General features: G+C 40.4%; 1 protein-coding gene across 2 annotated transcripts in view; it reads right to left on the bottom strand.

The window, feature by feature from the left end:
- The window catches only part of MYO16 (myosin XVI), a 272125-nt gene that overhangs the window by 75768 nt on the left and 168392 nt on the right, over positions 1–27965 (bottom strand). For both annotated transcript variants that reach the window (XM_072135556.1, XM_072135555.1), the window contains exons 17-20: positions 26354–26456; positions 21822–21939; positions 19777–19848; positions 18483–18624 (exon numbers count right to left, since the gene is read on the bottom strand). In XM_072135556.1, coding sequence (XP_071991657.1) covers positions 18483–18624; positions 19777–19848; positions 21822–21939; positions 26354–26456 — 435 coding nt within the window. The remainder of the gene's footprint in view (positions 1–18482; positions 18625–19776; positions 19849–21821; positions 21940–26353; positions 26457–27965) is intronic.

Raw genomic sequence — 27965 nt, 5'->3', positions numbered from 1 at the left:
GGTTGCTCTCCTCTGCACCCGTTCCAGCTCTACTATATCCTTTTTATACACTGGTGCCCAAAACTGTACACAATATTCCTTGTGTGGTCTGACCAGGGAAAGAAGACAATTTCCCCACAATCTTTCAAGTATTGAGAAAATTATACTTGCTTTTGCTAATTTTTGCAAGTTAAAAAAACTAAAAGTGTAGTGTGTATATGGTTGGAGAATGTTTTGGAATAACAATTTTAAAACCACAGATTCCCGATGGGATTTATGCCTGAATTATCACTGGGCCACTTTGATGAATATGAATATGCTTTTAATTAAACCATTCCATTGTAGCTTTAGCTATATGTTTAGGGTTGTTGTATTCTTAGACCCCAGCGCCTGAAAGATTTTTCACCAGGATTAGCCAGAATAAAACACTCCATCTTTCATCAACTCTGACCAACTTCCCAGTCCCTGCTGAAATAAAACATACCCATAGCATGATGCTGCCACCACCGTGCTTTACTCATTGTATGTGTACAGGGCTATGTGCAGTGTTGGCTTTACTCAAAACAGGGATCTATGTACCTTCTCTAGTGATATTGGTCCTAGTTATTGATTCTATACTTACTGCTTGCTTGTCTAAGCTACTTTAGGTAGTTTAGGTTCATGGCAATGTCTTTAAAGGCTACACTTTGTTTCCATATGCCTTCCATTTATGGATGATGGATTAAACAGTGCTTCATAACATGTTCCACAATATAGATAAGGGATCCCCCTGGGGCACTCCCGATGTGTGTTGTAGCAGGGTCAGCTCTTAACATAGAATAGTCCACAGACACAGGCTTGACAATGGAAATGCAGCTTCCTTCTGACTTTTTATTGGCAACCAAAATAATGCAATAAAGCAATGTACAGCATCAATTCCCTCTCTAGAGAAGCGTTGTATTTACAATGGCTAGTGACACATGGCTGGCTAGCCTTCCAGAGCAATGTCTCTCACACAGTACTCCAGCCTACAATGCAGGTCTGGGTTAAAAACCCTCCTCTCAGCTGCACTTGATAATTATGGCTGTGCAGTCTCTGGTCAGTGCAATAACCCTTTACCACAGGTAAGAAAGTAACCTGAAACGAACATACACCCCATCTATTTACTTCCCATCTGTCCTACATAACCTTCCCCTCTGCTCAGACCTGTAGGGAGGAGCACTTTGTTCCCTTATGGAATGGACATGTGACAATGCTGCGACATTGCCTTGTTTAGACCATGGGTGTTGTTCCACATAAAACTTGTTACCCTGGCATTCTTTTCTTTATTCTGGGCCATTCATTTTAATGGAGAATGATCAGTCATCAGCCTGAACTGTCTCCCTAGTAAATAAGATCTTAGGGACTCAATGGCCCACTTAAGAACATCCTTCTCAATGATGGCATAATTCTTTTCTACAGAGGACAGTTTCTTACTCAGATAAACAACAGAATGTTCTTCTCCATTATATCTGATAAAGGACAGCTCCTAAACTTACATTTGAAGAGGTGTTTCTGAGATAATGTGTGGTATAGTCTAGACCAAAATATGCTGGTGACCCCTAGAAGATTTGGTCTAGCCAAATCCATAGCCATGCGCTCTAAGGGTACTTTCATTATGGGTAACAGGATTAGCGGATTAGGTCTAGGGGTGTTTATTTGACATTCCAGGTAAGACTGGCAGAAGTCGTCTATGACTTTATAAATATTGGGCCAAAAGAATCTCCACTCTATATGTTCCCTGGTCTTTTCTGCCCCTAATGTGAATGGCCCAGATCCAACACCAAGCGTACATGGGATTGTGGTACCACAAGTTGCTCAATGAACTGAGTCAGATTTCTTTACTCTATACAGCAAGGCATCATTTACAATAAAATGTGAATACACCAACTTTCTACCTGGTTCTTGGGGAACACCATTTATCAACTTAACATTCTTCCAGGCATGTGCTAGGTTGGGATCCCTTAACTGTTTTGTACCAGGGAAGAGAACTCTATCTCAGGCGAAGTTTCCTCTGAGTCTCCAGCCAGGACCTATAAAGGAAAGTTCTCCATTTTCCTTGGTGCTTCGGTCACTGTTTGCAAGCTTGTACAGATTTTTTTGAAATTTTGATTTGACTTACACACTACAGCTTGCTTATTTTCCTACAGATTCGAAAACAGAGGAAAATCATGCCCCAGTATGACTTGGTGCATCAAGTCTTTCACCACATCCACGTCGTGCCTTACTGATCCACATGGAGTCTCCAGTTTGACCAAGGCTGTGGGATAGTCTTTTGTATCACCATGTATAAACACCACCCCCATCCAGCGGGTCTGAACTAGGTCGGGTTCGACCTGGCAGGCATGCACCAAAGTCACTAGGGCCATTACAGGTCAGCCTCTTATCTTGACTGGGCACATTTGAAGATCACTCACAACATCTCATTGGTCAGCATATAAAGTCCTTTCAATATAAGACCTATGCCTACCCGAATCACAGTCCATGGGTTCGGTTATATCTGGACAATTTGCAGCAACATGTCCCAGACCATGGTAACGCACACTGGTCCTGGGGAGACTCCCTCTCTCAGCAATCCTTTCAAAGGTACCCAAATAAACCTCAATGTCTTCTTCCGGAGTCAACTTTCGCAGGGTCTTCTGTACAAATGGCGTGGTGTAGACTGCAGCACTGGAGATGTCACTTATCTCTCAGTCAAGACTTGTACTTCTGCTGGAGGGACTAGTTCAGCTTCTATTGTTCTTTCACTGACGTTTGGTGCATATTTACCACTTCCTCGTGGACTTGACGCATGCCCTGACAGTTGCAAAATTCTTGGCCTTTGATTAAGCTACCATTTTGGACAGTTTTAAAAATGTCATAATGGTGGTTCTCCCACAATGCCTCATTCCCAGACACCATCTATACCTTTGTGCATTGTGCAATGCCATTAGTTGCACATCAATGATATGTGGACAAGAAAGTATGGGCAGGGACAATACATCTTGTTAACTGCCCATTGGGTTTATATGGTGGCAGCTGTGCCTGAGGCAGGATTGTTGTGGTGTATATCCTTCCAATACAGACAATTGCAGGGCTTCATTACTTGACTCTGTTTGTCTCCTCCTACTCCGCTTCCTCTCCTCCTGACTCTTTATCCAATGAGTATCAACTGGCACCACCAGTTTCAACAAAATCATGGGGAACCGCAGCAGGCTCTGCTGAAACTCATCTGTTTGGGCAAAAGACCACACACCAACCAAAGTAGGGAAAAATTCACTCCCAACCCCTTCAATAATTTCCTGGATAAACTAACTTTTTGAAAAAATAAAAAGCACAACATTTTTGGAAAAACGTAAACTTTTTTTTAGAAAAATCAAAACGGTTTACAAAAACATAAACTAATTCAAAAAAGCCTTTTCCCATACCACTGGCTTGGGAACATCCCAAGTCACGATGATGCACATACCATGCCTTGCACATGTGTTTAACTTCATAAAGTATGCTACTTGCCTATCTGCAATGAAGAGAAACATTGGGCTTTCTACCGCCTAATATGTGATGTGCCAGCCAGGTGGAATCCCACTTTATATCTAATGGAAATAGTGTGTGAGAAGCAGCAGGCAATTGTTGAGTTCCAGCTGCAGAATGCCTGGGTGAGTCAAAGTGCTGACCAACAGCACTTCACCACCGATGAGTGGACCTCAATAAAGGACATATGGCTTGTGCTGCAGTGCTTCCAATACACTACCAATATGATCAGTGCCGATGATGACATCCGCAGTGCTACCATCCCCATCCTTTGCCTGCTAGAAAAAACACTTCAGGCCATGACCAGAGGATGTAATGGTGACACAGAAGGAAGCAGAGGAGCAAGAGGTATTAGGCAAATCCACACATGACTTGCTGTCACGGGTGCTCCTGCGATCCCTGTCTCATATTGTGGGCACACACGTGTCCCTCTGTATGCCCCCACGGCGTCAACAGCTTTGGGCCGTCCTGACTCCTGCTCCCCAGTGGACTGCCATGCGCATGCCACCATTGGATAGGACCTGTACTACCAGGATGTAGACTGTAAGTTACCTGTGACTCACATGGTGGATGACTATATCATGATAGGTGATTGGTGTCCTGCCCTTTTGATTTCTGGTGTGGTAAACTGAACACATGGTCAGAGCTTGCCCTCTATTCCTAAAATTTGCTGGCCTGCCCTGAGGCAATTGTTCTATTGAAATGTGTGTTTATAACTACCAGGGGTTTATTCACTGACAAGAGGATCCGATACACTGCCAATGAAGACATTCTTAAATTTGTTAAGATGAACCATGCATGGACTTCACAAGACTTGGTTGTGCAAGTGCCTGAGTGAGTGGTTAAATTGTTGGCGACCTCAAACTACACCACTTCCACTTACACTGCCATATCTACCTCCAAAACACATACAATAATAATTTCATACATTTTTTAATTTTATACATTATTATTTTAAGTACTTTACCCAACCCTTTTTTTGCAGGGCAATTGCCCTGTTTAGTAACAAATGGGCCAAAATTGCATTTGGATACCCATTGCATCTTTTATGGCAGTGAGAGGAAGAGGCTGTTTTTTCCCATTGCGTTTTTAATGGCAGGCAGAGGAAGGGCCAGGTATTTCAAAGTGGAAAAAAGTGCCATTTTCAACTTTGGGCGCTATTTTCCGTTTCGGGGTTAAACACAGTGAAAAACTGTTATTATATTTTGATAGATCGGGCATTTTCGGATACAATGATATCTAATGTGTTTATGATTTTTACTGTTTATTTATATTTATATGACTTCTAGGGAAAGGGGTGATTTGAATTATTATTATAATTTTTTTTATTTTACTATTTTTCAGACCCCCAGGGTACTTTAACCCTAGGTTTTCTGATCGATCCTACCACATACTGCCATACAACAGTATGGTCGTATATGGGGAATTTCCTCCTCATCCATTACAATGTGCAAATCACACATTGTAATGAGTGGCTTAAAACGAGATAGCCGTAGGTCTTTGGAAGACCGGAAGCCTCAGGTCTTCGGAAGACCGGATGCTGAAATGGCAACCGATCGCCGCTCCCTGATGACGTCATGGTGGCGTCTGTGTTACTGGTAAATGCTTGCAGCAAAGACCTACCGGCTATGGAGAGGGCTCAGCCCATGAGCATGTTTGTAATATATACTTATGCAGAAAACTGACAGGGCTGCTTTTCAAAAAAAATATGCTTGAAGTGAGCATGTATGTGCAAGTTTGTGATGTATACTTATTACTATTAGGGCAAGTTATAAGGGAAATTTGCAGGGGTCTCATAAGTACAAAACCTTTAAAAATTTTTATTTATATACCAATTCCTATACATTATGATGTTCTAAGTTATTTAAAAAAAGTATTAAAAAATCAAAATGTACCAGATGTACCTATGAGAGGTAGAAGGATGTACCATATGAGATCAATAATGATGTATGAATGTGAGCACTGTACATTCTGCCCCCATTTTACAACTGTATAGTTTTATTATTACTTGTATTATTTATTATTACATGGGATAGTGACTTTATAGTTTATGCTCTGTTTTACCCATGTGAGTGATTTTACATTAGGTCTTAAGAACATTGTTATTCTATCTGGTTAAAGTGCAACCAGATAAAAAAATATAAAAGATTTATCCCTGGATATTGAGTTTTTATATTTCTGATTTTTCTTGTTAATAGCAATAGGATTAATACCATCCATAATGGGAATTCGAAAAGCAAATTAACTATGTTAGCTTTTCTTTGGTTCAGTATTAGTGTGCCGTCTTAGAACAGCATAATAATGTATAGAAATCATGAGAAACCTTGAGAAGAATGTAGCTATGAAACAGTTTTAAAAGGGTTGCGCCAAAATTGCCAATTATTCCCTATCCACAGTATAACGGAGTAGCATGTAGGGGTCTGACAGCTGGGACCCCCATTGATAAGGAAAAAAGGAACCCCAGCAATCCAGAGAACAGGGGTCCAAGTCTTGGTTCAATTAAACAATATTTTAGGCTAGAACTCTTTAGGTACCACCGCTATTATTTTATTTGTGCTATAACAACAAGATTTGCGCAATAATGACAGCTACAAGACATCGTTACAGGTAAACAGGGTATTACAGATGTACCAGGTATGGAGGAATTAGCATTAGAATTACAAAAAAAAAATTGTTTTCCAAACATCTCTACAAAAAACTATACATTATCAGTTTGATGGTTTGGAGCAAATATAGCTCTTTCATTATACAGTGAAAACTTATGCAGTGTTTGTGTGTCAATTCCTCACAGTTTTAATTGACATTGAATGGGAACTTTCATTGTTTTCTCCCAGTGTATTAAAATCACTTGTGTGATGCACTCAGTTAGACCTGTGGATATAAGGTTCTAATTCTCTACATTACGCATTGATCCTATAGCATTTACATATACTGTATAGTGCAGCTACTCAGATTATAGGGCCAAGGATAGGGACATAGGGGCAAATTTATCAGGACCTCTGCGTCAATTCAGAGGCCCTGAAATAACGCAAATGCTAGCCTATTGCTAGCCCTCTCCACCACTTTCACGCCAGTGGGCGCGTGAAGGGGCGTGAGGGGGCACGGCCGGCCAAGCGGGGGGCGCGGCCGGCCAAGCGGAGGGTGCGGCCTGCCGAGCGGAGGGCGCGGCCAGCCAAGCGGAGGGTGTGGCCAGCCGGGAGATCGCCGGCGTGGGGCTGACCCTGCTAGCGCTTGCGACTATTTAGTTCTCTCTGCCACCTTCACGCCAGTGGAGCGAGAAGGGGTGTGGGGGGGGTGCGGCTGGCAAAGCAAAGGGCACAGCAGGCCAGAAGTTGACAAGCGCGGTCGGTGCACTCGCTGCCACTGGCGACTTTTAAGTTGCTGGCTGCGCTTATTTCTACGCCAGGTAGGGCCCTGTCTCTTGATGTATCCCGCTGCTACTATGCAGCAGCAGGGCAATCATACGCACAAGCGCCAGCGCATGACAAATGTCCTCCATCATGTTAGATTGCAAGAAAAGAAACAAAAAAACAAAACAGAGGGCGGTTCCTTGGGTAATAACTGCAGGAAAATAAAAATGTAAAGAACAGCCCCAACGGGGAGGAAAATGTGGAAGTTTCTGGGTAGATCCAAATCCGGGCACAGTCCGCAGCTCCTTTAGCCGGAAATATATATCACAGAAAGACAGGCAGGCTAAACCTTATGGGCGCTGTCCACCGGTTAGGAGTATCAAAGACAGTATACACTGGCTCCACTCCAATAAAATTTACTGACACAAACATGTATAAAAAAGTTTAAAAAAACATAGAGCAGCAAACTGATAGACATATTTAGTTTACAATCCTCTAACGCGTTTCAGGTAGGACGACCCTTTCTCAAAGGTAGGACTAACAGGGTGATTGCTACACAGACATTTAAGATACTGGTCGCATGACATACACCGCTGCATAGTTGGCCTAATTGCATCCTCAGTACAAATGCATTTGCCTAATTGCATCCTTCATTAAGTAGAACCAATCAGCACTAAAATAATTCATATATTAACATATTTACATAGTATAAACTCACATATCCTGGGATGGACGTGTCCGGGATAGGGGTGATGTATGCGCGGTGTGCCGCGATATGTTGCTCAGCACGCCGTGCATGCGGCATAAAGATCATTTTAGCGCACGTGAGTAGAGGTTCGGGAGCGAACTGATGCCCGTGTGTGTGCGCAGACTCGGTCCAAAGGGCCAATGCGAGTGCGCTTGCGCCACCAAGCTATATTAATGATGATGATGATGGAGAGGCCGGTTGTAGGGTTGTTAGGCCAATTGGAATAAGAGTCTGTAGTTTAAAAATCTAGAACATTTTTTTTTGTTTTAATGTTTTGAATCTATGTGGTGTGCTGGCTTTAATATGCTCTATAGGAGTTAACATAAATTCATTGTATTCTTTATTTTGGAACATAGCTGCATATCTAAAGACAGTATGGAGTAAAAAAAACATGGTCAATGTTTTTCCGATGTTTATTAACCCCTTAGCGCTCTGCGCCGTAGCTGTACTGCGCTGAGTCCCGCAAATAGCGCTCAGCACAGTACAGCTACTGCGCAGAGGTGATGCTGCTTCAGCTCTGCACAGGAGCCGAACCGGCATCGGAGGTCCTGGGATGTCAGTGGTAATCTACCGCTGACATCCCCGGCTAACACCCGCGGTCGGAGTGGGCTCCAATCGCGGGTGTTTAACCCATTAAATGCCGAAACCGCGGCATTTAACATGCCTTCCGCGGGTCTTTACCCCACGATCGCCCCCCCCCCGCGCCGTTTTCAGGGGCACCGATCGCTGCTATGGCATCTCTGGGGTCCGATCGGGACCCCAGAGAAGCCTGAAGGCAGTGCCTTTAAGATGGCATCTGTGACATCATCTTAAAGGCAAAGTGTCAGCCTATGCATCTTGCTGGCTTAAGGCCCCTGCTCTCTGACAGGTGGCAGAGACCAGAGTTTATGGGTAACCCTTGGATTTTAACCTTTAAGCTAGGATGCTGCTTTGTTCTTTGTAGTCATTGTCTAATGTGCAGTTTTGCCTGATGCGCTTATATTAGAAGAACGGTATATTCATCAGCTATTTCTTAGAATAGTTTTTAAAGTCTACTTTTTTCCTATTCTCTGCGGTGTTGAAGATGGTGATGTAAAGGAACTCTGCATTATTGTATGCAATATTATTGATAAAGTGCAAGCCCCTTGTGTTGTCATTGATAACTTTAGTAAAAGATTTGGCACTATCAATGCACCCTTTCCAAATCATAAAAATGTTGTCGATGATATGTTTGTACACTACACAATTGGAAAATAATGGATGATGTTAGATGATCATCTCTTCGAAAGAACCAACAAACAGGTTAGCAAAACTCGGGGCGAATTTGCTCCCCATAGTGGGGCTTTGTACTGTAAGTATAGATGGTCCAAGAATGAAAAATAATTGTGTTGTAGGATAAACATGATGGATTTAATAATAAATCCCTGTTGAACGGGTGACACACTGGGATCTCTCTCTCGAGATACTTGTAAACGGCTTCAGCGCCGTTATGTGCAATGTTTGTATATAAGGACGATATTCACAGTGGTGAAGAGATATTCTGCTGATCAGGTGATTGGAAGTATTTTCCTAATTAGGTATGCGGTGTCTAGGATAAAGGACTCAAGCTTACGTACATATTTCTGCAGGAAAATATCAACGTAATGTGATAGATTGAAAGTAAGGGAATTGATGCCGGATATGATCGGACGTCATGGGGGAATTACTAGGATTTTTGTAGACCTTAGGGAGATCATAAAACAGGCGGGTGGCTGGCTCTTCTATTTTTAGGTAGTTGCATTCTTTTTTATCTAAAATACCCATTTCATGTCCTTTTTCTAGATGTTTGTATAAGGCAGTTTTAAATTCTGTGGTAGGATTGGTATCAAGTTTAACAAAGAATTCAGTGGCCGAGAGGATACTCATCGCCTCGGCAATGTAGTCCTCCCTATTCAAGAGTACTATACCTCCCCCCATATCTCCTGATTTTATGACAATCTCTTCAGTAGATGTAAGGGGTTTAGGGCTAGTTTCTCTTTGTAATTCAGGTAATTTTTATTGTGACCAGAGTTATTTTGGTGTAGTGTATCGAAGTCCATGGACACTAGAGTATAGAATGTTTCGATGAAATAACCTTTATGATGAGATGGAAAAAATGTAGATTTAGGTTTTAGGCCTGTATGTATGTAGGCACCAGGGTAGATGTCCACTGTGGGCTCATCAACAGTCCCAGTGGCATTTTTGATGGACGTGAGGTTGAAGTGTCTCTTTAGGATTAATTTTCTAATTAACTGGTTTAAGTCCACGAAGAGCTTGAAATCATTTGAGGAGGAGCTTGGACAGACAGATAGACCCTTTCTTAAAACATCAGATTCAGATGGTGATAGGATATGTTTGGAAAGATTAAATATCTTGACCAAATTGTAGTTATTGTTGCTGGTCTGGGTATTGGTGTTATTAGGTGGATCGTTTAGCAGAGTTTTTTGTTCTTTGGGGTGACTAGTAGTGAATCTTTCTGCAAGGACTCTGCCGTTTCTGTGACTTCCTCCTCTGTATTTGTACTTGTATGGGTGTGAAGCGATACATTGGGGTACAGGTCACTGTCTTGGGAAACCCTAAAAAAGACACTGAATCTGAATCATTTGGGGACAGTGGTTTACATATTTTAGCGGGTTCCTTAGTATGGTTGGGTAAAGGGGTAAAGAAAGAACATGCAGAAGCTTCATCACGTGAGCTATTCGAGGATTCGTTACTGCTATGTACAGTGAGGATGGAGGTGTTCAAACCATGAAATCTACCTGAAGGGAGATCGATTTTAGATATAGATGTGGCATTAAGAACAACTGATGAAGTGATTGTATTGGGTACTGGGTAATATATGTGCTAAAAATATATGGTAATAGTATTGTTTTTAATTTTGCCTTTTGTAGTGGCTAGATTCAAGGAAAGGTCAGACATTGATGGAAGGGGATTGTCCGTTGGTCTTTGTCCCATCTTTGTCTTTGTGCTACCAGGGTCACTAGTACTCTGGTTTGAATGTGAAAAAGTGCGGGTAGAAAAGGTTTTGGGTTTTGTTGTGTTGGGTCTAAGTGAATGTTTAGCATGTGTAGTTTGAGAGGAATTCACCACAGCTTTTCTCTTTACTGTTTCTAGTGGAATTGAGGCAGTTACTAGTAGTCTCAGAATTGGTGCCTCTCAAGTGAACCCTTTTTTCAGTATATTTGTTGGTATTTTCAATAGAGTTTTTCTGATTAGTGTTGTTCTTTTGCCAGTTCTTGATGTTACCTCATTCTTAATTAAGTCTCTCTCTTTTTAGTTTGCTGAACTTTTTTGAGAGTAGCTCTTTTTCTGCTAGCTCGATGTTGGCTCAAAAAATGTTATGTAAACTTGTTGCAATTATTTATGTATTTATTTATTTATTCATACTGCCGTGGCTCTATTTATTTATAAACTTATTTATTCATCTATGTATCTATGTATTTATTGATTGATGGTACATTTTTGCAGAATATCGGCACTTATGTGTTGTAGAGCATCAGTTCTGCTATATATATATATATATATATATATATATATAAATATATATATATATATATATATATGTATAGTTTTATATTTGTGTTGTGTGTAGAGACAGTTGACATCATTGTTATGCATTTCTTATTATGATTAATAATGGCCACTTCTAGAAAGTTGAACATTCATTCACCATCTTATACTAACATAGTTAAGATATTATTTATTTATGTATCAACACCATTCACTGATTGCGCATCTCCATATAACCTAACTATGTAGGTGTTATTAATACTGGACTGCCTTACAACCTGCCCCTCTGTCCTCATCATTAATATAGCCTGTTGGTGCAGACGCATTGGCCCATGGGACAGAGTCTGCACCTGCGCACATGTGCATCAGGCCGCTCTCGAACCTCTACAAGCGCGCCAAAACTATCTTTATGGCACATGCATGGCGTGCCGAGCGACACATCGCGGCACTCCATGCAACATCACCCCTATCCTGGACGCATCCATCTCAGGATATGTGAGTTTATACTATGTAAATACTATATGAATTCTTTTACTGCTGATTGATTCTACTGAAGGATGCAATTAGGCAAATGCGTTTGTAATGAGGATGCAATTAGGCCAATTCTGCAGCTGTGTATGTCATGTGACCAGTATCTTAAATGTCTGTGTAGCACTCACCCTGTTAGACCTACCTTTGAGAAAGGGTCGTCCGACCCCAAACACATTAGAAGGATTGTAAACTAAACATGTCTATCAGCTTGCCCTATGCTTTTTAAACTTTTTTATACTTGTTTGTGTCAATAAATTTTATTGGAGTGGAGCCATTGTATACTGTTGCTGATACTCCTAACCGGTGGTCAGCACCCATAAGGTTTAGCCTGCCTGTCTTTCTGTAATATAAAGTTATATTGAAAGCAGAATTCCAATATCTCTGCCATCATGTGAAATATCTGAAGTACACACAAAACTATGTCTTACAGATATTTGCATGACAAAATAAATAAGTATGATGGAAGTTTATTTTAAAAATAATTCAACAAATAATGCCATGGAGAAAATTTACAGTCAATAATTGCAGTGCAGACATGCCACTCTGTTAAGCAAGTAAAGTGAATTCTGTTTAGCTGTGACTAGTAAGATGCTGTATCCACTACATTATGGTAACAAGACAACCAAACCATATGCATTTTTTAAAGCTCTGTGTTATGGTAACTTGGAGTCACAAAAAACAACTGCATTCACTTTTAGTACTAGAGATGAAGGTAACTCAACACTGCTTACTTTGGCCATGCAATGTGCGTTGCATTCAAAGTTATCATGTGCGGTACCCCTGGCCTTAAGAGGAGCTTTCATGTTATAACTCTATGTAAAGCCAGAAGTGTTTTCCTGCCAACATACTTTCCACTGGGACTGTCTAGAGCAGTGATGGCGAACCTATGGCATGGGTGCCAGAGGTGGCACTTTGAGCCCTTTCTGTTGGCACCCAGGCTGCCTCCCCAGAACAGAGTTTACGAGATAGAACTCAGATGTTTCTGCAGTCCCAGAGAACTTGAGATTCTGCTCCCAAAGCTCTTTTAAGATCTCACATCTTTGACAGATGAGAACTACAGGAAGAGTGAGAAGGTATGAAGAAGGCTGGAATATCTTTAGAGGTCCCCTTGCCCTCCTGCTTTCAACTGTATCGGTGTCCTCTGGGGGCCAATTCAATTAAATGTTGTGGAAGAACAGGGAGCAAAATGTTACTGTTGTCATGATGGAACTTGATGGAAAATAAGTGGGTTTTGGTTGTAGTTTGAGCACCTAGTCTCTAAAAGGTTTGCTATTACTGGTCTAGAGTTCAGTTCTGACTATTCATTGACTGGTCAACAACATCTGTTTTACTGGGTCTGGGTCAGAGGTAAAATTATTAAAACCATCACAAAAAAAACTTTTAGGAGTAGACTAAACCGAAATTAGTCAGGTGACACAGTTCAACCACAACCTGCTCCTCATTACACTCTGCACTCTAATTTTATTAGAAATGTATAAGTATGTATTCATAGCAGGATGTTACTAGTCCGTAAAACAGTATGTCCCTTCACACTTACTCACTAGGTAGACAAGGGAGATCGTACCACTCAATTGTTAATTTATTCATAAACATGCACAGAGTAATTGGGAGCTCACAATTTTTTTTCAAAAATGTCCCAAAATGTCCAAAAGATTGTCAGGTTTAGAAACAGTTTCTCTTTAAGTTGCATATTTGCTCACATAGTAGAATGTATTTTGGTTTGATATGAAGATTAGACTGCATTATAAACTGATTTATACATTATAATTCATCTTTACCGGCTAATTTATAATACCATATAGTTTAGCTACAGTACAACAATAGATCACTGTGGTTTCTTTCTTTGACTTTGTATCAAGTCTGTGACTCTTCTGTACAGAATGTGCTATTTGTGCACACATAATAAAAGTCTTACCATGAAGTTTTGATGTAACTTTGTATACATTATTTTAAAGGAAATCTACCAATAAGTTTAACAAAAAACAAAGTACACATACTCACCTGTGCTCCTTTTCATCCTGAACACGGCAGTATTCTTCTTTCATCTTTACACGCTGGGATTGCCTAAAAAAAGACTTCTAATTAGCTGGCCAGCGCGTTCCCGGCTGCTAATTATTCACGCCTCTTGCACCTCCCTCTCCCATGCTGGATATCTTGTCCCCAAGCTCCGGCCTGCTAATTATACGTCTTTTTCCAGGGGGGTCTAGGCATGTCAGGATTAAAGAAGAACACTACTGGGATGAAGATGAAGAGGAGCGAAGGTGAGTAGGTGTAATTCGTTTTTTTGTTAAACCTACTTTGACATTTTCCTTTAATGGTTCATTTGGAAATCGCAAGTAAAGCACCTGTGATTATAACAGTCAGGACACAAGTCCGCTTTCCAGCTTCCAAAGGATTTCTTGTTACTGGTATAGCTTGAGCTCTGTGTGTGTTTCCCATGGCTATGTTCCCTGCTGCAAGGTTCACTTCAGGATAATATACTGTTTATGCAGGTAACATGTAGCTGATGCATACGGTGTAAAATAACACTATTAGTGCTGATTTTCATGATGTAAACCCACAATGTTTTAAACAAGATTTCGTCATCAAATCCTCCAGTGAATGGTGTTCTATAGAGATGAGCGAGTATACTCGTCCGAGCTTGATGCTCGTTCGAGTATTAAGGTACTCGAAACGGCTCGTTGCTCGGACGAGTATTTCCCCTGCTCGAGATCGAGCATTTAATTAAAAAAACACAGTGAAGAACAGTGAAGAATAGAATAAAAACAGTGAACACAGTGACCACAGGATCATTTAAGTGAAAAACACAGCGAAAAACACAGTGAAGAATAGATTACAGATGTGCGGCACATCTGCTTACTTGTCGGGAGATACGCGCAGAACGGTGCGAACAAAATAGTATGTGAAGAACACATTGAAGAACACGGGGAACAGGACAGAGACATCGGGGAACAGGACAGAGACATCGGGGAGCAGGACAGAGACATCGGGGAGCAGGACAGAGACACCGGGGAGCAGCACAGAGATGTCGGGGAGCAGCACAAAGACATCGGGGAGCAGCACATATAAATGAATCCCACCTGCAACTGGTGGCGGGAGCCTATTCAAAGATGGGTAGAGGATAAGGTAGATAAAGATAAGCCGAAGATAGTATAGATAGAGAGTAACACTTGTGCTAGATATATCGCGCACGCGTCCTTGGATACCTGGGATCGCACATAGCAGCGGCTTTCAGGAGCATAATGAAGATGCTGCAATAATTAACAGAGGCAGCGGCTTGCAGAGGAATACTGTAGTGACAGTAACAAAGAAGTGACAGTACTGAGGGGCAATCTTTATAGCTTTTCTTTCTTTAGCACAGACAGTGGCTTCAGCGCTGTATCCTCCTGCAAGTGATCGCGGGTATCCAAGGACGCTTGCGCTGGTAACATCATGTTTACCCGCGATCGCATATGGCAGCAGCTTGCAGGAGGATACAGTGCTGAAGCCGCTGCCTGTGCTAGAAGAAAGAAAAGCTATAAAGATTTTGTGGGTAACCAAGGGCACAAGCGTCCTTGGATACTCGTGTGGCAGCTGCTTGATGGAGGATACAGAGCTGAAGCTGTTGACTGCTTGAGTAGAAGAATAAACTCTAAAAGATTGCGAGCTCACCATCACAAGCGTCCGTGGATATTCACGATCGCGTATGGCAGCAGCTTGCAAAGGGAGACAGCGCTGAAGCTGCTGCCTGCGCTACAAGAAACAAAATCAATGAAGATTGCGGGTAACCATGGACATACTTGGATACCTGCATTCTTCCCTGGCAGCACTTGTAGCATGTTGCAGCCTACTCTGGATGCAAGTCAAGCTGCATGAACAGGGATCAAACTTGCACAAGATTCCTGCAATCTAATTCATATTTCATGGTAGGACAAGGAAGAGGAAGAAGGACCTGGGTCTGATGGTCAGAAGTGTGGTGGTAGCAATCAGCTTATAAAAGGAAAGCAAGTTTTATCTTTTTTATGGGGTCTCCAGTTGAATGGGTTTCAGCTGTGTAAATAGGGAAGGGCAGAGAGATCGGGGAGACCTCAGTGGAAGAAGAGGAGCGGATCCCGGGACAGCGTATCTCCCGAAAGTAAGCAGATGTGCCGAACATCTGCAATCTATTCTTCACTGTGTTTTTCACTGCATTTTTCACTTAAATGATCCTGTGTTCACTGTGTTCACTGTTTTTATTCTATTCTTCACTGTTCTTCACATCTGCTAACTTGTCGGGAGATAATATACGCGCGGAACAGTGCAGAATAGATTGCAGATGTTTGCACACATCTGCTAACTTATCAGAAGACATTCTTTTTCAATTAAATAACACATTTTATTCCCGAACCATGGTCCCCTTGAAAAATGCTCGACTCTCCCATTGACTTCAATGGGGCTCGTTATTCGAGACGAGCACTCGAGCATCTGGAAAAGTTCGTCTCGAATAACGAGTACCCGAGCATTTTAGTGCTCGCTCATCTCTAGTGTTCTAGCATCAAGAGAATAAAAACACGTCTATTTTCCATCAAAGCCAGTTAATATCTTAAATGATAAATCAGACACGTTTCCCTGCTTGGGTGCAAAGAACAGAGCAGCACATTAAGAACATGCAGCCAATATAAATTACATCATATATAACACGCCGGGGAATTTAACTTGCCTTTTCTGGAGGAAAAGGCATTTAAAAAGGCCCATTAGCATCATTTTTGACCGTTTTCTGTCCCACACACCACTTTGGGGGGGACAGGCAGGGACAGAAAGCGGGTCTTATTTACTATAGTCTCCATCAGAAAACCTGCAGCGATTACATTTGAAATCTCAGCCGGGTTAGATTACATTCTTATGGCGCACAACAACCGCATCTTCTTAGTATATACATTCATAAATTCCACCCTGTGCCTCTACAATATTCAATACTGGGTGTTATATGCATACAGTGTTATCTTATACAAATATACATTTTATTTTGAATTGCTAGTTTATTGGGCTAGTTAACCTGCGAGTGGCTCTGGGTATAGCACCTGATAGATTCTGTTAAATTTTATGGGATACAGACTATTAACTGTATTCAGTTTGCACAATTGTGCTACGACTATTGACTGAGAGTGTGAAATTAGTAGCTGTACAATTGTTTCTCGTGATGGATATTATTGAATTCTTCAATTAAGACTAAAGATTATATTTTATACTTATTTTTGCATATCTTTGTAATATGTACTTTTGTAAACAGGATCTCCCAATCTATACCTTCTTATTTATTATTTTTCATAAATAAATCTGACCCACTACTGCCAGCAAGGCACAGGTACTATTCTGCAAGAACCAGAAACCCAAGTCTTAAAAGGCATCTACCACCAGGATGAAGTACTGTATGCAAATGAGCCTGAGGGGTTGCGAAAGGTCACGAGCTGAGCTCTCTCCATACACAGCGGGTGTCGGCTGTATAATACAGCTGACACCCGCCTGTTACTGCCGAGATCGACCGCGGCACCTAACTTACCTTTACATGGGTGCCGCCATCTTGATTGGCCGATCACTGCCCCCTGTGACGTCATCAGAGGGAGGTTGGTTGGTATGGCAGCCTACGGTGTCATTGAGTCACTGTAATATTGCTATATACCACAATATAGTAGTATTGCACTATATAGTATTAGCAATCGGACCCTGCAGGGTTAAATTACCCTGGGGATCTGAAATAATGGTAAAAAGAATTTTAAAAAAATATGAAAAAATTGTAAAAAAGTAAAAGTTTACATGACCCCCCTTTCCCTAGATCACATATAAAAGCAAATTAACAGTAAGAATCATAAATATGTTTGGTATTATCGCGTCCCAAAATGACTTATCTATCAAAATATAATAACTATTTTGCCCGGCGTTTAACCCCATAACAGAAAATAGCGCCCAAAGTTGAAAGCTCCACTTTTTTGCCATTTTGAAAAATATAAAAAATTCTATAAAAAGTGATCAAAAGACCGTACAGTCCTTAAAATGCTAGCATTAAAAATGTCATTAAAAGCCCACAGCTCTGTGCACTCAAATATGAAAAAGTTATTAGTGCCAGAACATGGCAAATGAAGAATTTTTTTTTTGTACAGAAGGTTTTAATTTTTTTTATATGTATGAAAACATTATAAAACCTAACAAATTTGGTATCCTCGTGATCATACTGAACCAAAGAATGAAGTAGACCTGTCATTTGGGGCGCTCAGTGAAAGCTGTAAAATCCAAGACCACAAGAATGTGGCACAAATGCATTTTTTCATCATTTTCACTGCATTAAGATTTTCTTTCCGCTTCCCAGTACACGACATGGAATAATAAATACCATCACTATGAAGTGCAATTTGTTAAGCAGAAAACAAGATCAAACACATCTCTTTACATGGGAAAATTAAAAAGTTACAGATTTTTGAAGGTGGGGATTAACAAATGAGAACGCAAAAACGAAAAGGGGCCACATGGTCCTAAGGGGTTAAACGCTGGGTGTATCAACGGGTAGCAGAACTGTGGGTCATCACAGGCCTAGGAGTTGACTCCTGCCTCCAAAAGGTATGTAAATATAAGGTCTTTTATGACCTCATGGTTGACACAGTATATAGATAACTTTTAAATCTAAGCTATGATTTAAAGCTAACATGTAATAAGATGAATTTCGTTTCAGTATCAAATCAGTCTCCAGGTAAATGTTTACCTGGAGACTGATTTGATACTGAAACAAATTCATATAACAAAAGTGACTACATTCGGTAGTCCTTTAAAATAGTCCTATCACAAAGGAACTATGAATGTAACATTCTGCAGGCATTCAGAAGTCTTACCTGTTTTGATCACTTTGATTTTGGAGGTAGAAATTGGCATTGTTTACTAAATAACTAAACAGACGACAATACAGGGATTTTGCAAGGAGATCCCGATAAAATTCAGCTGTCTCCATAGAATGTCTACGAGTTATCATATCTCCTGAGTGAGCAAGTGAAACAATATTTTGTTAGTTGTTTTTAGGTATTATTTACTTATAACAAGACACTAATACACTAATCACTGTTGCCTCCTCAGACAGATTGATCGGACATCATAGAACTACTTAAAGGATCTTCTACAAAAATCTTGGTCAGAAATGTCAGGAGAGCTCCAGTGGTCCAATGAAGTCCATGCCATAACCCATCAAAAGCATAAGGATTAGAGATGAGTGAGTATACTCATCCGGGCTTGATGCTCGGTTGAGTATTAGCATACTCAGACCGGCTCATTGCTCGGACAAGTATTTCCCCTGCTCGATAACGAGCATTTAGTTAACGAAAGAACAGTGAAGAACAACAAATTACAGATGTTTACAGATGTTTTCCTTGTAAGAACACATTGAAAGAACACTTTTCTTCACATTGAAGGTGTTTGCGCGTGTCTTTCGATAAGTTAGGAGATGTGCGCGAACATCTGGAATGTAAAGAATTGTGTTCTTTCAATGTGTTCTGCACTTAAATGGCCCTGTGTTCACTGTGTTCACTGTTTTTATTCTATTCTTCACACTGCAGATGTTCGCGCACATCTCCTAACTTATCGAAAGACACGCGCGAACACCTTCAATGTGAAGAAAAGTGTTCTTTCAATGTGTTCTTACAAGGAAAACATCTGTAATTTGTTGTTCTTCACTGTTCTTTTAATGTGTTCTTTCAGTGAAAAAATGCTCGGGTCTTCCATTGACTTTAATGGGGGTTTTTTAAATTCAATACGAGAATTCGAGCATTGGGAAAAGCTCGTATCGAATAACGAGCATCCGAGCAATTTAGTGCTCACTCATCTCTAATAAGGATGCCTTACACATTATCATGCTGGGAGATTTAATGTCATTGTGGATCTATGCATGTGCCATTTTTTTACACTTTGTACATTTTTAGTCTACTATGTAAAGCAATTACAATTGTAAGCAAGAACAAAAAATATATTCTATCACTATACCTTTATAATTGTAACATAAAAGGGTTCTCAAATAAGAGAATTATATAAAATAGTGACCCACATCCTAATTTCTTTATAGTGGTGGGTTATTTCTCAGATGACATATCATTAAGCAGCATTAGAAAAAAAATCCACCTTTTAAATTTGACTTCATACCTTTGAAATACTGAACATCTGTGGTTAAGGCAGTAGAGAGCTCATCTGGTAATATTTGTAGCATTCCAGCCACTAGAATGAAATGATGAAATGACAATAGTCCTTACTTAGCATACTGAAGTTCCAAACAGAGCTAAAATCTTCATCACACTCAACTTTGGCAAGCAGTTCAGTTACTCTTTTCATCCTACTTCTTTATATGGCTATAAACACACATATAAGGGTATATACATAGAGTTGACATTAAACATGTAACGAGTCAATCATTTTAATAGAATTTATTATGTTAAGGGTCACAATAATGTTTGCTACATCTTTATGTACACTGTACATATTGCATGCACAATTACATGTACTGGGGGAGATTTATCTGGACTCGGTGAACCTGTAATTGTGATTATTTTCCCCTTCACACCACCTCCATGCCAAGGGGGATGGAAGGGCATTAAGGGGGATGTGAATGGCAGAGAAAGTTTGCAGCTCAGCCGGTGGATAGAAAAAGAGGCCAGAGCCTCTTGTTGTATTTGGCGGCACTGGAGGTGTATGGGACAGAGCTTAAATCTTGGCCCAGTTTTTAATAATTCTCTTTTATTCTTTTATCATGCGTATGAATGCAGCTGTCCTGAATGAACTGCATAATATTCCACATAAGAAATAAGGGTTTCTCCTTCTATATGAACTTTCCAGGGAAGGGTCTTGTTATTAGGAGTAAGAAAATAGGTGCTGGGAACTTTTTAAGATAACATCTAAGGCAGCAGACACTACAGAAGATAAAATATGATGATGACCTTAATTATCAGGACTTAGCTCTCTTGCCCTGAGGCCAACAACTCAACTTGCCTCATGGTGGATGCAGCACTGAATTCAGTAAGACAAAATAAAATTATAATAGCTGTAGTCTCCTCTTTTAAAAAGATTTTTGTGTTAACAATGTTACATTGATCACACAAAATTAGTGAGCTATTTGCTTAAGTTTGATCGGGTAAATTGGATGTTGGCTGTGTTTTATTTACATTAATGATGCCATAGAGAATGATTATTTTAATACAGCAGAAAACCTGAACATGTTAAGAGAAATGTTCACCTCTTTTGACCTGTCTGCTTCCTAAATATTTATTAATAAATATCTTGAACATCTTTTCTGATGACTTTAATTTTGATTTCTCCTACAAGTGTGTATTAAAGTAAATAATTGACAACTGGGTGTGTCTTTACAAAATCAGTAAAGGGTATTAAAACCTTTCTAGGAGGTACAATAAAGAGATGGCATACTGCAGCGTTATAAAAATAATAAAGAAGTGAGTATATGGGCATTAATAGGATATATTAAAAGAGGCCTATCATGAGTAGTAACAGTTTCTCTTTCAATTCTAAATGCAAAAACCAAACTGTTTGTCACGGGTGCTCACCCGTGCCCCTCTATGTGTGCTGGTGTGGCGCCCACACTTCTTACCTCTCCCCACTACTGATCCCAGTCCGCTGGCTGCAAGCGTGTGTCCCCTGTCTCCAAATGCCCAGCGCATCATTAATTGACGCTCCATGCACACCCTGATGGATCTTTGTGCCTAGTGCCTCTGAGAAAGCTATTTCATGTGATTTGCTGTGTTTCTGAATTCCTGTTGTGGCCCTGGTTACGTTCTTGACCCTGATACCATGCAGCCGGTCCTGACCCACCACCACATCCGCGATTCTGATCCTGTGCTGCCTGTATCGACCTCCTGCCTGTCCCGACCACGAGTTTGCTGTACAATTCTGTTCCGCCACTGCAGACAAAGTCGTGCCGGTGGAATAACCTGGTGGTACCCCACTGCAACAAGTCCAACCTGCTTTACGGCGGGCTCTGGTGAAAACCAGGTACCACTTATACTCCGGTCCCAGGTGTTGGCTTACGTGATCGTCCGTGGTGGTACAGAGGATCCACTACCACTGATCCTGACACTGTTGAAGCATAAATTCTAAATGCAAAAACCTGAGGTTCATCCAGTGAAAAAAACGTATTTGCATGAGGTTGCCACATACTGACAGTAAATTATTTACATTACTACCTTGTTCCACCAGCTGCAGGTCAGACACAAATGCCGTTTCAGCATCAGTCAGAGCTGTAAACCGAATATCCCCAATGTGCAGAATGGCTGAGAGGATCATGAAAATATTCTCAACTTCCTAATTGTGATAATAAACAAATGCATTAGTAAAAATCCTCAACATCATAGATTCATTGCTATTACTTATCTTCAGCTGACTGCAGCATCCCCCAGATCATTAGCAATTTCTAAATGAAATGACTACTTAACCAGATTTTCATGTGGATGTTACTACCATGAAGCAACCAGGATTCTAGTCTCACACTTATTTCTATAACTGTCCTCAGCTAGTAGTATGCTCCACTACAGAATTCTAGAGTTGTCTGCTTCCATCCTTCCCTGCAGATTTCTTTCCCTTTAAATATTTGACAAAACATTCATTAATTTAACAAAAGCATCTCTCGACTGGTATGTTCTTCATTCTGCAGCTTCAAAGAGAGCTGGGCATTCACTCAGGTTAGAAAATAAATTATACACACATTCTTATAGTTAATATTTAAAGAATGTGTTGGCTGTGTCAATCTATTTGTCAGATAAAGTCATATTCTTTTCACAACATGTAACATTAATATCTATTCAAGTGTCTATAGTCATATATGTATGCATTATAAAATCAATAGAAAAGATAAGAGCAAACATTTTGTGGAATATTACAGGGGATGTGACTGATATTTTTTTATTATGCCTATTCGTACATTATTAATAAGGGGGTGTTTCATGTTTTAATGCAAAGCCTCCCATCACACCAGCATCCACATCTCACTGCTTAGTTCTTACAGTTCATGCTTTCTTTCCACACTTACATTACTATGGGCAGTACAGATTTTGCACAAAATAAAACTGTAATCTAGGCTAGCTTTAGGATCATAGCCTTTACCAAATAATCTTTTGCTGCCCACCTGTCATAAGGTTTACTTCTCTTTTCCTTTGAAATACCTTATTTCTGATATTTTTGTTTCCACAAAATTTTTATTTGAACATTTGCAAAAAAATAAACATACAAATAAACATACAATGTTCAGCATTAGTTTACAGCATTGTATGACATATAGCAGTGATGGCTAACCTATGGCACTGGTGCCAGAGGTGGCACTCAGAGCCCTTTCTGTGGGCACTCAGGCCATCACCAGAGATGACTCCAGGTATCTTCCTGCAGTCCCAGACAGCCCAGGACTTGCTGTGCACAGAGCTATTTTAATGTGACAGCAGTACCTGTGACTATTTTCTGCTTTATTGGTGTCCTCAGGGGCTGGTATCAATGAAAACTGTGACAGAGAAGGGAGTATAAATCACAAATTAAATGTCTGTGTTGGCACTTTGCGATAAATAAGCGGGTCTTTGTTGTAGTTTGGGCACTCAGTCTCTAAAAGGTTCGCCATCACTGACATATAGGATGTAAAATCTTTAGTTTTATATATGTAACATTACGTTATTTGACCATATTAATTTTGAAAATATTTAAGACACCTACACGTCGTTCATGAGGGTATATCATTATTATACACAATTCTAGTGACCCCCTGGAGGGTTATTACATCCAAATAAAAAAATTATTAGATTGAGATCCTCACACCTCAATAACAAGCATTTTTATTTCCTATATTTTTAAGTGGTTTTATCTGTTAAAGTTTTTGCATAAATGTTTTGCTTTTGCAGACAATTTCTATTTTTACTGGGACCAATTTTAGGTTATGTACTTAATACACTCACCGGCCACTTTATTAGGTACACATGTCCAACTGCTTGTTAGCACTTAATTTCTAATCAGCCAATCACATAGCGGCAACTCAGTGCATTTAGGCATGTAGACATGGTCAAGACAATATCCTGCAGTTCAAACCAAGCATCAGTATGGGGAAGAAAGGTGATTTGAGTGCCTTCGAACATGGCATGGTTGTTGGTGCCAGAAGGGCTGGTCTGAGTATTTCAGAAACTGCTGATCTACTGGGATTTTCACGCACAACCATCTCTAGGGTTTACAGAGAATGGTCCAAAAAAGAAAAAACATCCAGTGAGCGGCAGTTCTGTGGGCGGAAATGCCTTGTTGATGCCAGAGGTCAGAGGAGAATGGGCAGACTGGTTCGAGCTGAAAGAAAGGCAACAGTGACTGAAATCGCCATCCGTTAAAACCAAGGTAGGCAGAAGAGCATCTCTGAACGCACAGTACATCAAAGCTTGATGTACAGCAGCAGAAGACCACACCGGGTGCCACTCCTTTCAGCTAAGAACAGGAAACTGAGGCTACAATTTGCACAAGCTCATCGAAATTGGACAGTAGAAGATTGGAAAAACGTTGCCTGGTCTGAGGAGTCTCGATTTCTGCTGCGACATTCGGATGGTAGAGTCAGAATTTGGCGTCAACAACATGAAAGCATGGATCCATCCTGCCTTGTATCAACGGTTCAGGCTGGTGGTGGTGGTGTCATGGTGTGGGGAATATTTTCTTGGCACTCTTTGGGCCCCTTGGTACCAATTGAGCATCGTTGCAATGCCACAGCCTACCTGAGTATTATTGCTGACCATGTCCATCCCTTTATGACCACAATGTGACCAACATCTGATGGCTACTTTCAGCAGGATAATGTGCCATGTCATAGAGCTGGAATCATCTCAGACTGGTTTCTTGAACATGACAATGAGTTCACTGTACTCAAATGGCCTCCACAGTCACCAGATCTCAATCCAATAGAGCATCTTTGGGATGTGATGGAACAGGAGATTCGCATCATGGATGTGCAGCTGACAAATCTGCGGCAACTGTGTGATACCATCATGTCAATATGACCAAAATCTCTGAGGAATGCTTCCAGCACCTTCCAGAATCTATGCCACGAAGAATTGAGGCAGTTCTGAAGGCAAAAGGGGGTCCAACCCGTTACTAGCATCGTGTACCTAATAAAGTGGCCGGTGAGTGTAGATTAGCTTTTTCCTTATTTTCCCTGGAGGAAGGGTGTTTGCATAAATATGTCTACCCTATGGCCTTTATATACAACTATTCTACTTCAATAAATGTATGTCTCACAACATGCCTCATAAATAAAAAAAAGTTACAAATTTAAAAAAAAGTTATAAGTAAAATTGCTGTTACTCTAGCTGAGAATATTCACTTCCTGGTGTAATCCAGCTAGTTGTTGCCAGACTCCTGCAGAAAATGATGGATAGTGAAGTAAGCTCATCACTCTGACTGAGACTGCACAAGTTGCACACAGATACATTTGGTCATGCATATATTTATATGTACCTCCTATGACGCTCTGCTTTTTCTCCTACATGTATCACTTAAACAAAAATTTTAATCCAGTTGATAAGCACCTAACACATTTTTTTCACATGACTACTATATTGGAGGTGTCATCAGACCTGCACACCTTTCTCAGTGAACCCTGTATTTTGGCACAGTTTCATGCCCTAAACAGGAGACATAGTTTACACTCTCATCCAGCAAACAGAGCTGATGCTTGGCCATGTATACGTACTTGAAAGCCAGAATTATAAAGGTTGAGCACTGATACACTGTGGTGCTCTGGGCAGAGTTGGACCATAGTGTAGTAGTGTCCAGAAAACCATTGGGATCTATTAGCGGGATCTCCTTATTGGCAGATAAAATAGGGGATTATATCAATACACTGAAGGTGTTAATGACATCAAGTAGAAATAAAACTAGAATACTATGCTTATAGAGGAGCTCCATAGAGCAAAATTCATAGAGAAAAGTTATGTTCTATGGTATAATCCTTCAAAAGGCAAAATTAGGGCCAGTTTACTACTCAGTTTTTACATCAGCTTTTTTGCATCGGTTATTGTGAGACAAATCCAGCTGCATAGGTGCTATTTTCTTTTTACAAATCTTAGAGTCGCCACAACTGTTTTCAGCACACAATAACTGATGAAAAAAGTTATGAAATACAGTAACAGATATTCACTGGCCTTTACAAAAAAAAAAACAGAAACAAATTTTTCTTCTGTATAATCCTGTAGAAAACCTTCAGATGCATAAATGCTGTGTTATGGTGTTTTATAGGATATGATACAGTATTCCAGTATATAGTAATATAGCTGGTTGCCTTTAAATGACAGATCTAGAGATCTTGGAGTGCAATGCAAAGGTTAAAATCTAAGGCTAGTAGCAGCCAAATCACAGGTAAAAGCGGCAGCAGAAACCTGGTTTGTTTGGGTTGCTTAGCCATTGCTAGATTGGTTGCAATGTCAATCCCCGGGCTCATATATCAAAATAAATAGAATTAAGCAGCAGCGGCTTTTCACAAATGTACAACTGGTATATTTAGTTAAACGCGTTATTCAATGTCGCCTGGAGCTGAACAGGAACCTGGGAACACTTAGTGTAATCTATGGGCTTTCCTATCTGTGCACTCCTCATAGTGATACTAATGCCACCATCACTTTGCTTTTTAATCAGCGAAGTCTTCTAATTAGCTGTGAAATATTAAATTATTTAAGCCAGTTCATGCAAATCCCAGTTCAGAACAACTTACAAGGCTGTTAAATCCCAGAGCATTCAGTGCTTGTTTGAGGTTAGCTAATTTCTCTCTGTTTTGTGTGCTTAATAACTCTGTTGGTGTTGTCTGGTTGAGATACCTGCGGGGGGGGAAACAGATAAATAAAACATGAGTGGCAAATACTGAAGATATTGCGATTATTAATAAAACTAACAATAACAAATGCAGACACAAAATCATGTGTCATGATACACACTACATACAAGCTTATATCTGCATGTCTCTGACCTGTAATCAAAGGGTTTGTTTAGGAATTTATTTATATTTGGACTCTCAATAGAGAAACAGTCTTTTAGATATAGTATTAAATGTATCTGTAAATACATGGATAGTATTTAGAGTATAGCTATTAATATAGGCTAAATAAGCTTGCATTAATAGCTATTCAAGCTATTAATACAGGCGGATAGATGTGGGTGTGTACAGGCACAGCCTGGCACAGGTAAATGAACCATTCAGAGCCCTGTGTGATGCAGTACATTTTAGTTTAAGCCCTCCCCCATGACCTCTTTATTTGGAGCTGTAGTAAAGCTGAGATCTGGCAGCTCAGAAATCGGGACAAAGAGGTGGAGGAGGAGACCAGTGAAGACGGCTCTGTATGATACCAGGGTTTAAAGCTGAAGACACCACAGGGTGGTCTGTCTAGTGGATCCATATAATGAGAGAATTGTATGTGTGATGATGTGTATGCCTACCTGCATGTGTGTCTGCATGCATCTGTGTTTGCCTGAATGCATCTCTGCTTGTATCTTCCTGCATATGTGTGTTTGCCTGCATGCATGTGTGTCTGTCTGCATGTATCTGTACCTGCCTGCATGTGTGTCTGCCTGTACATATGACTTTCTGCGTGTGGTTTAGACTAAAAATATTAATCACCAAAAATGTACATATAGTACATGTGTAGGAACATGAAAGGGTCACATCAATGACATCTGTCCGGATGTATGTTTCTGCACATGTGATATCTATAGTTGTTTATATAAATAGTTTGTTTTGTATCTTTTTGTCCCTGTTTGATCCTTTATTTGTATTGAGTAGGTGATTTATTTAGATAAATTATTTTAGGAACATTAGGGGACATTGGAAGCCGAGGATGGGGGCAGTGAAAGGAAAAGGAACATGGGAGGAAGGCATGATGCAGGAAAGGAGACAAGGGAGTTATGGTGGGACATGCAAACATACATTTTTGGCTGTGAAACTATAACACCAGACTGCATCCCCCCACCAACCAGTCTCCGGAGAAAATCTATGTTTACAGCTGGTCTCTGGGCAAAAAAAAGGTTGGGGACCACTGCTTTAAAGGACATCTACCATAAGATTAGATGATGGTTAATGCTTATACTCACCCCCCCCCCCCCCCATCCCATCGAGATCGCCAATAACCTTCTTTTTTATCCTTTAGAACGGCCTGATTTCAAAGAAAATAAGCTTTATAACATATGTAAATGAGCCTGAGGTGCTCTACTGAGAGCCTCATGGCTCCACCGATGAGTAATTCAACACGCCTACACTATGCAACAGCTGGTGAATTCCTCGGCTCCCCCTACTATCATGATCATAACATTATCTCACTATATTCTGCTTTGGT

This window comes from Engystomops pustulosus, chromosome 2 (genome assembly GCF_040894005.1).
Source record: "Engystomops pustulosus chromosome 2, aEngPut4.maternal, whole genome shotgun sequence".
Classification (NCBI taxonomy): Eukaryota; Metazoa; Chordata; class Amphibia; order Anura; family Leptodactylidae; genus Engystomops; species Engystomops pustulosus.
Note: the sequence above shows the minus strand (reverse complement) of the source record. Positions and strands in the feature narration are given on the sequence as shown.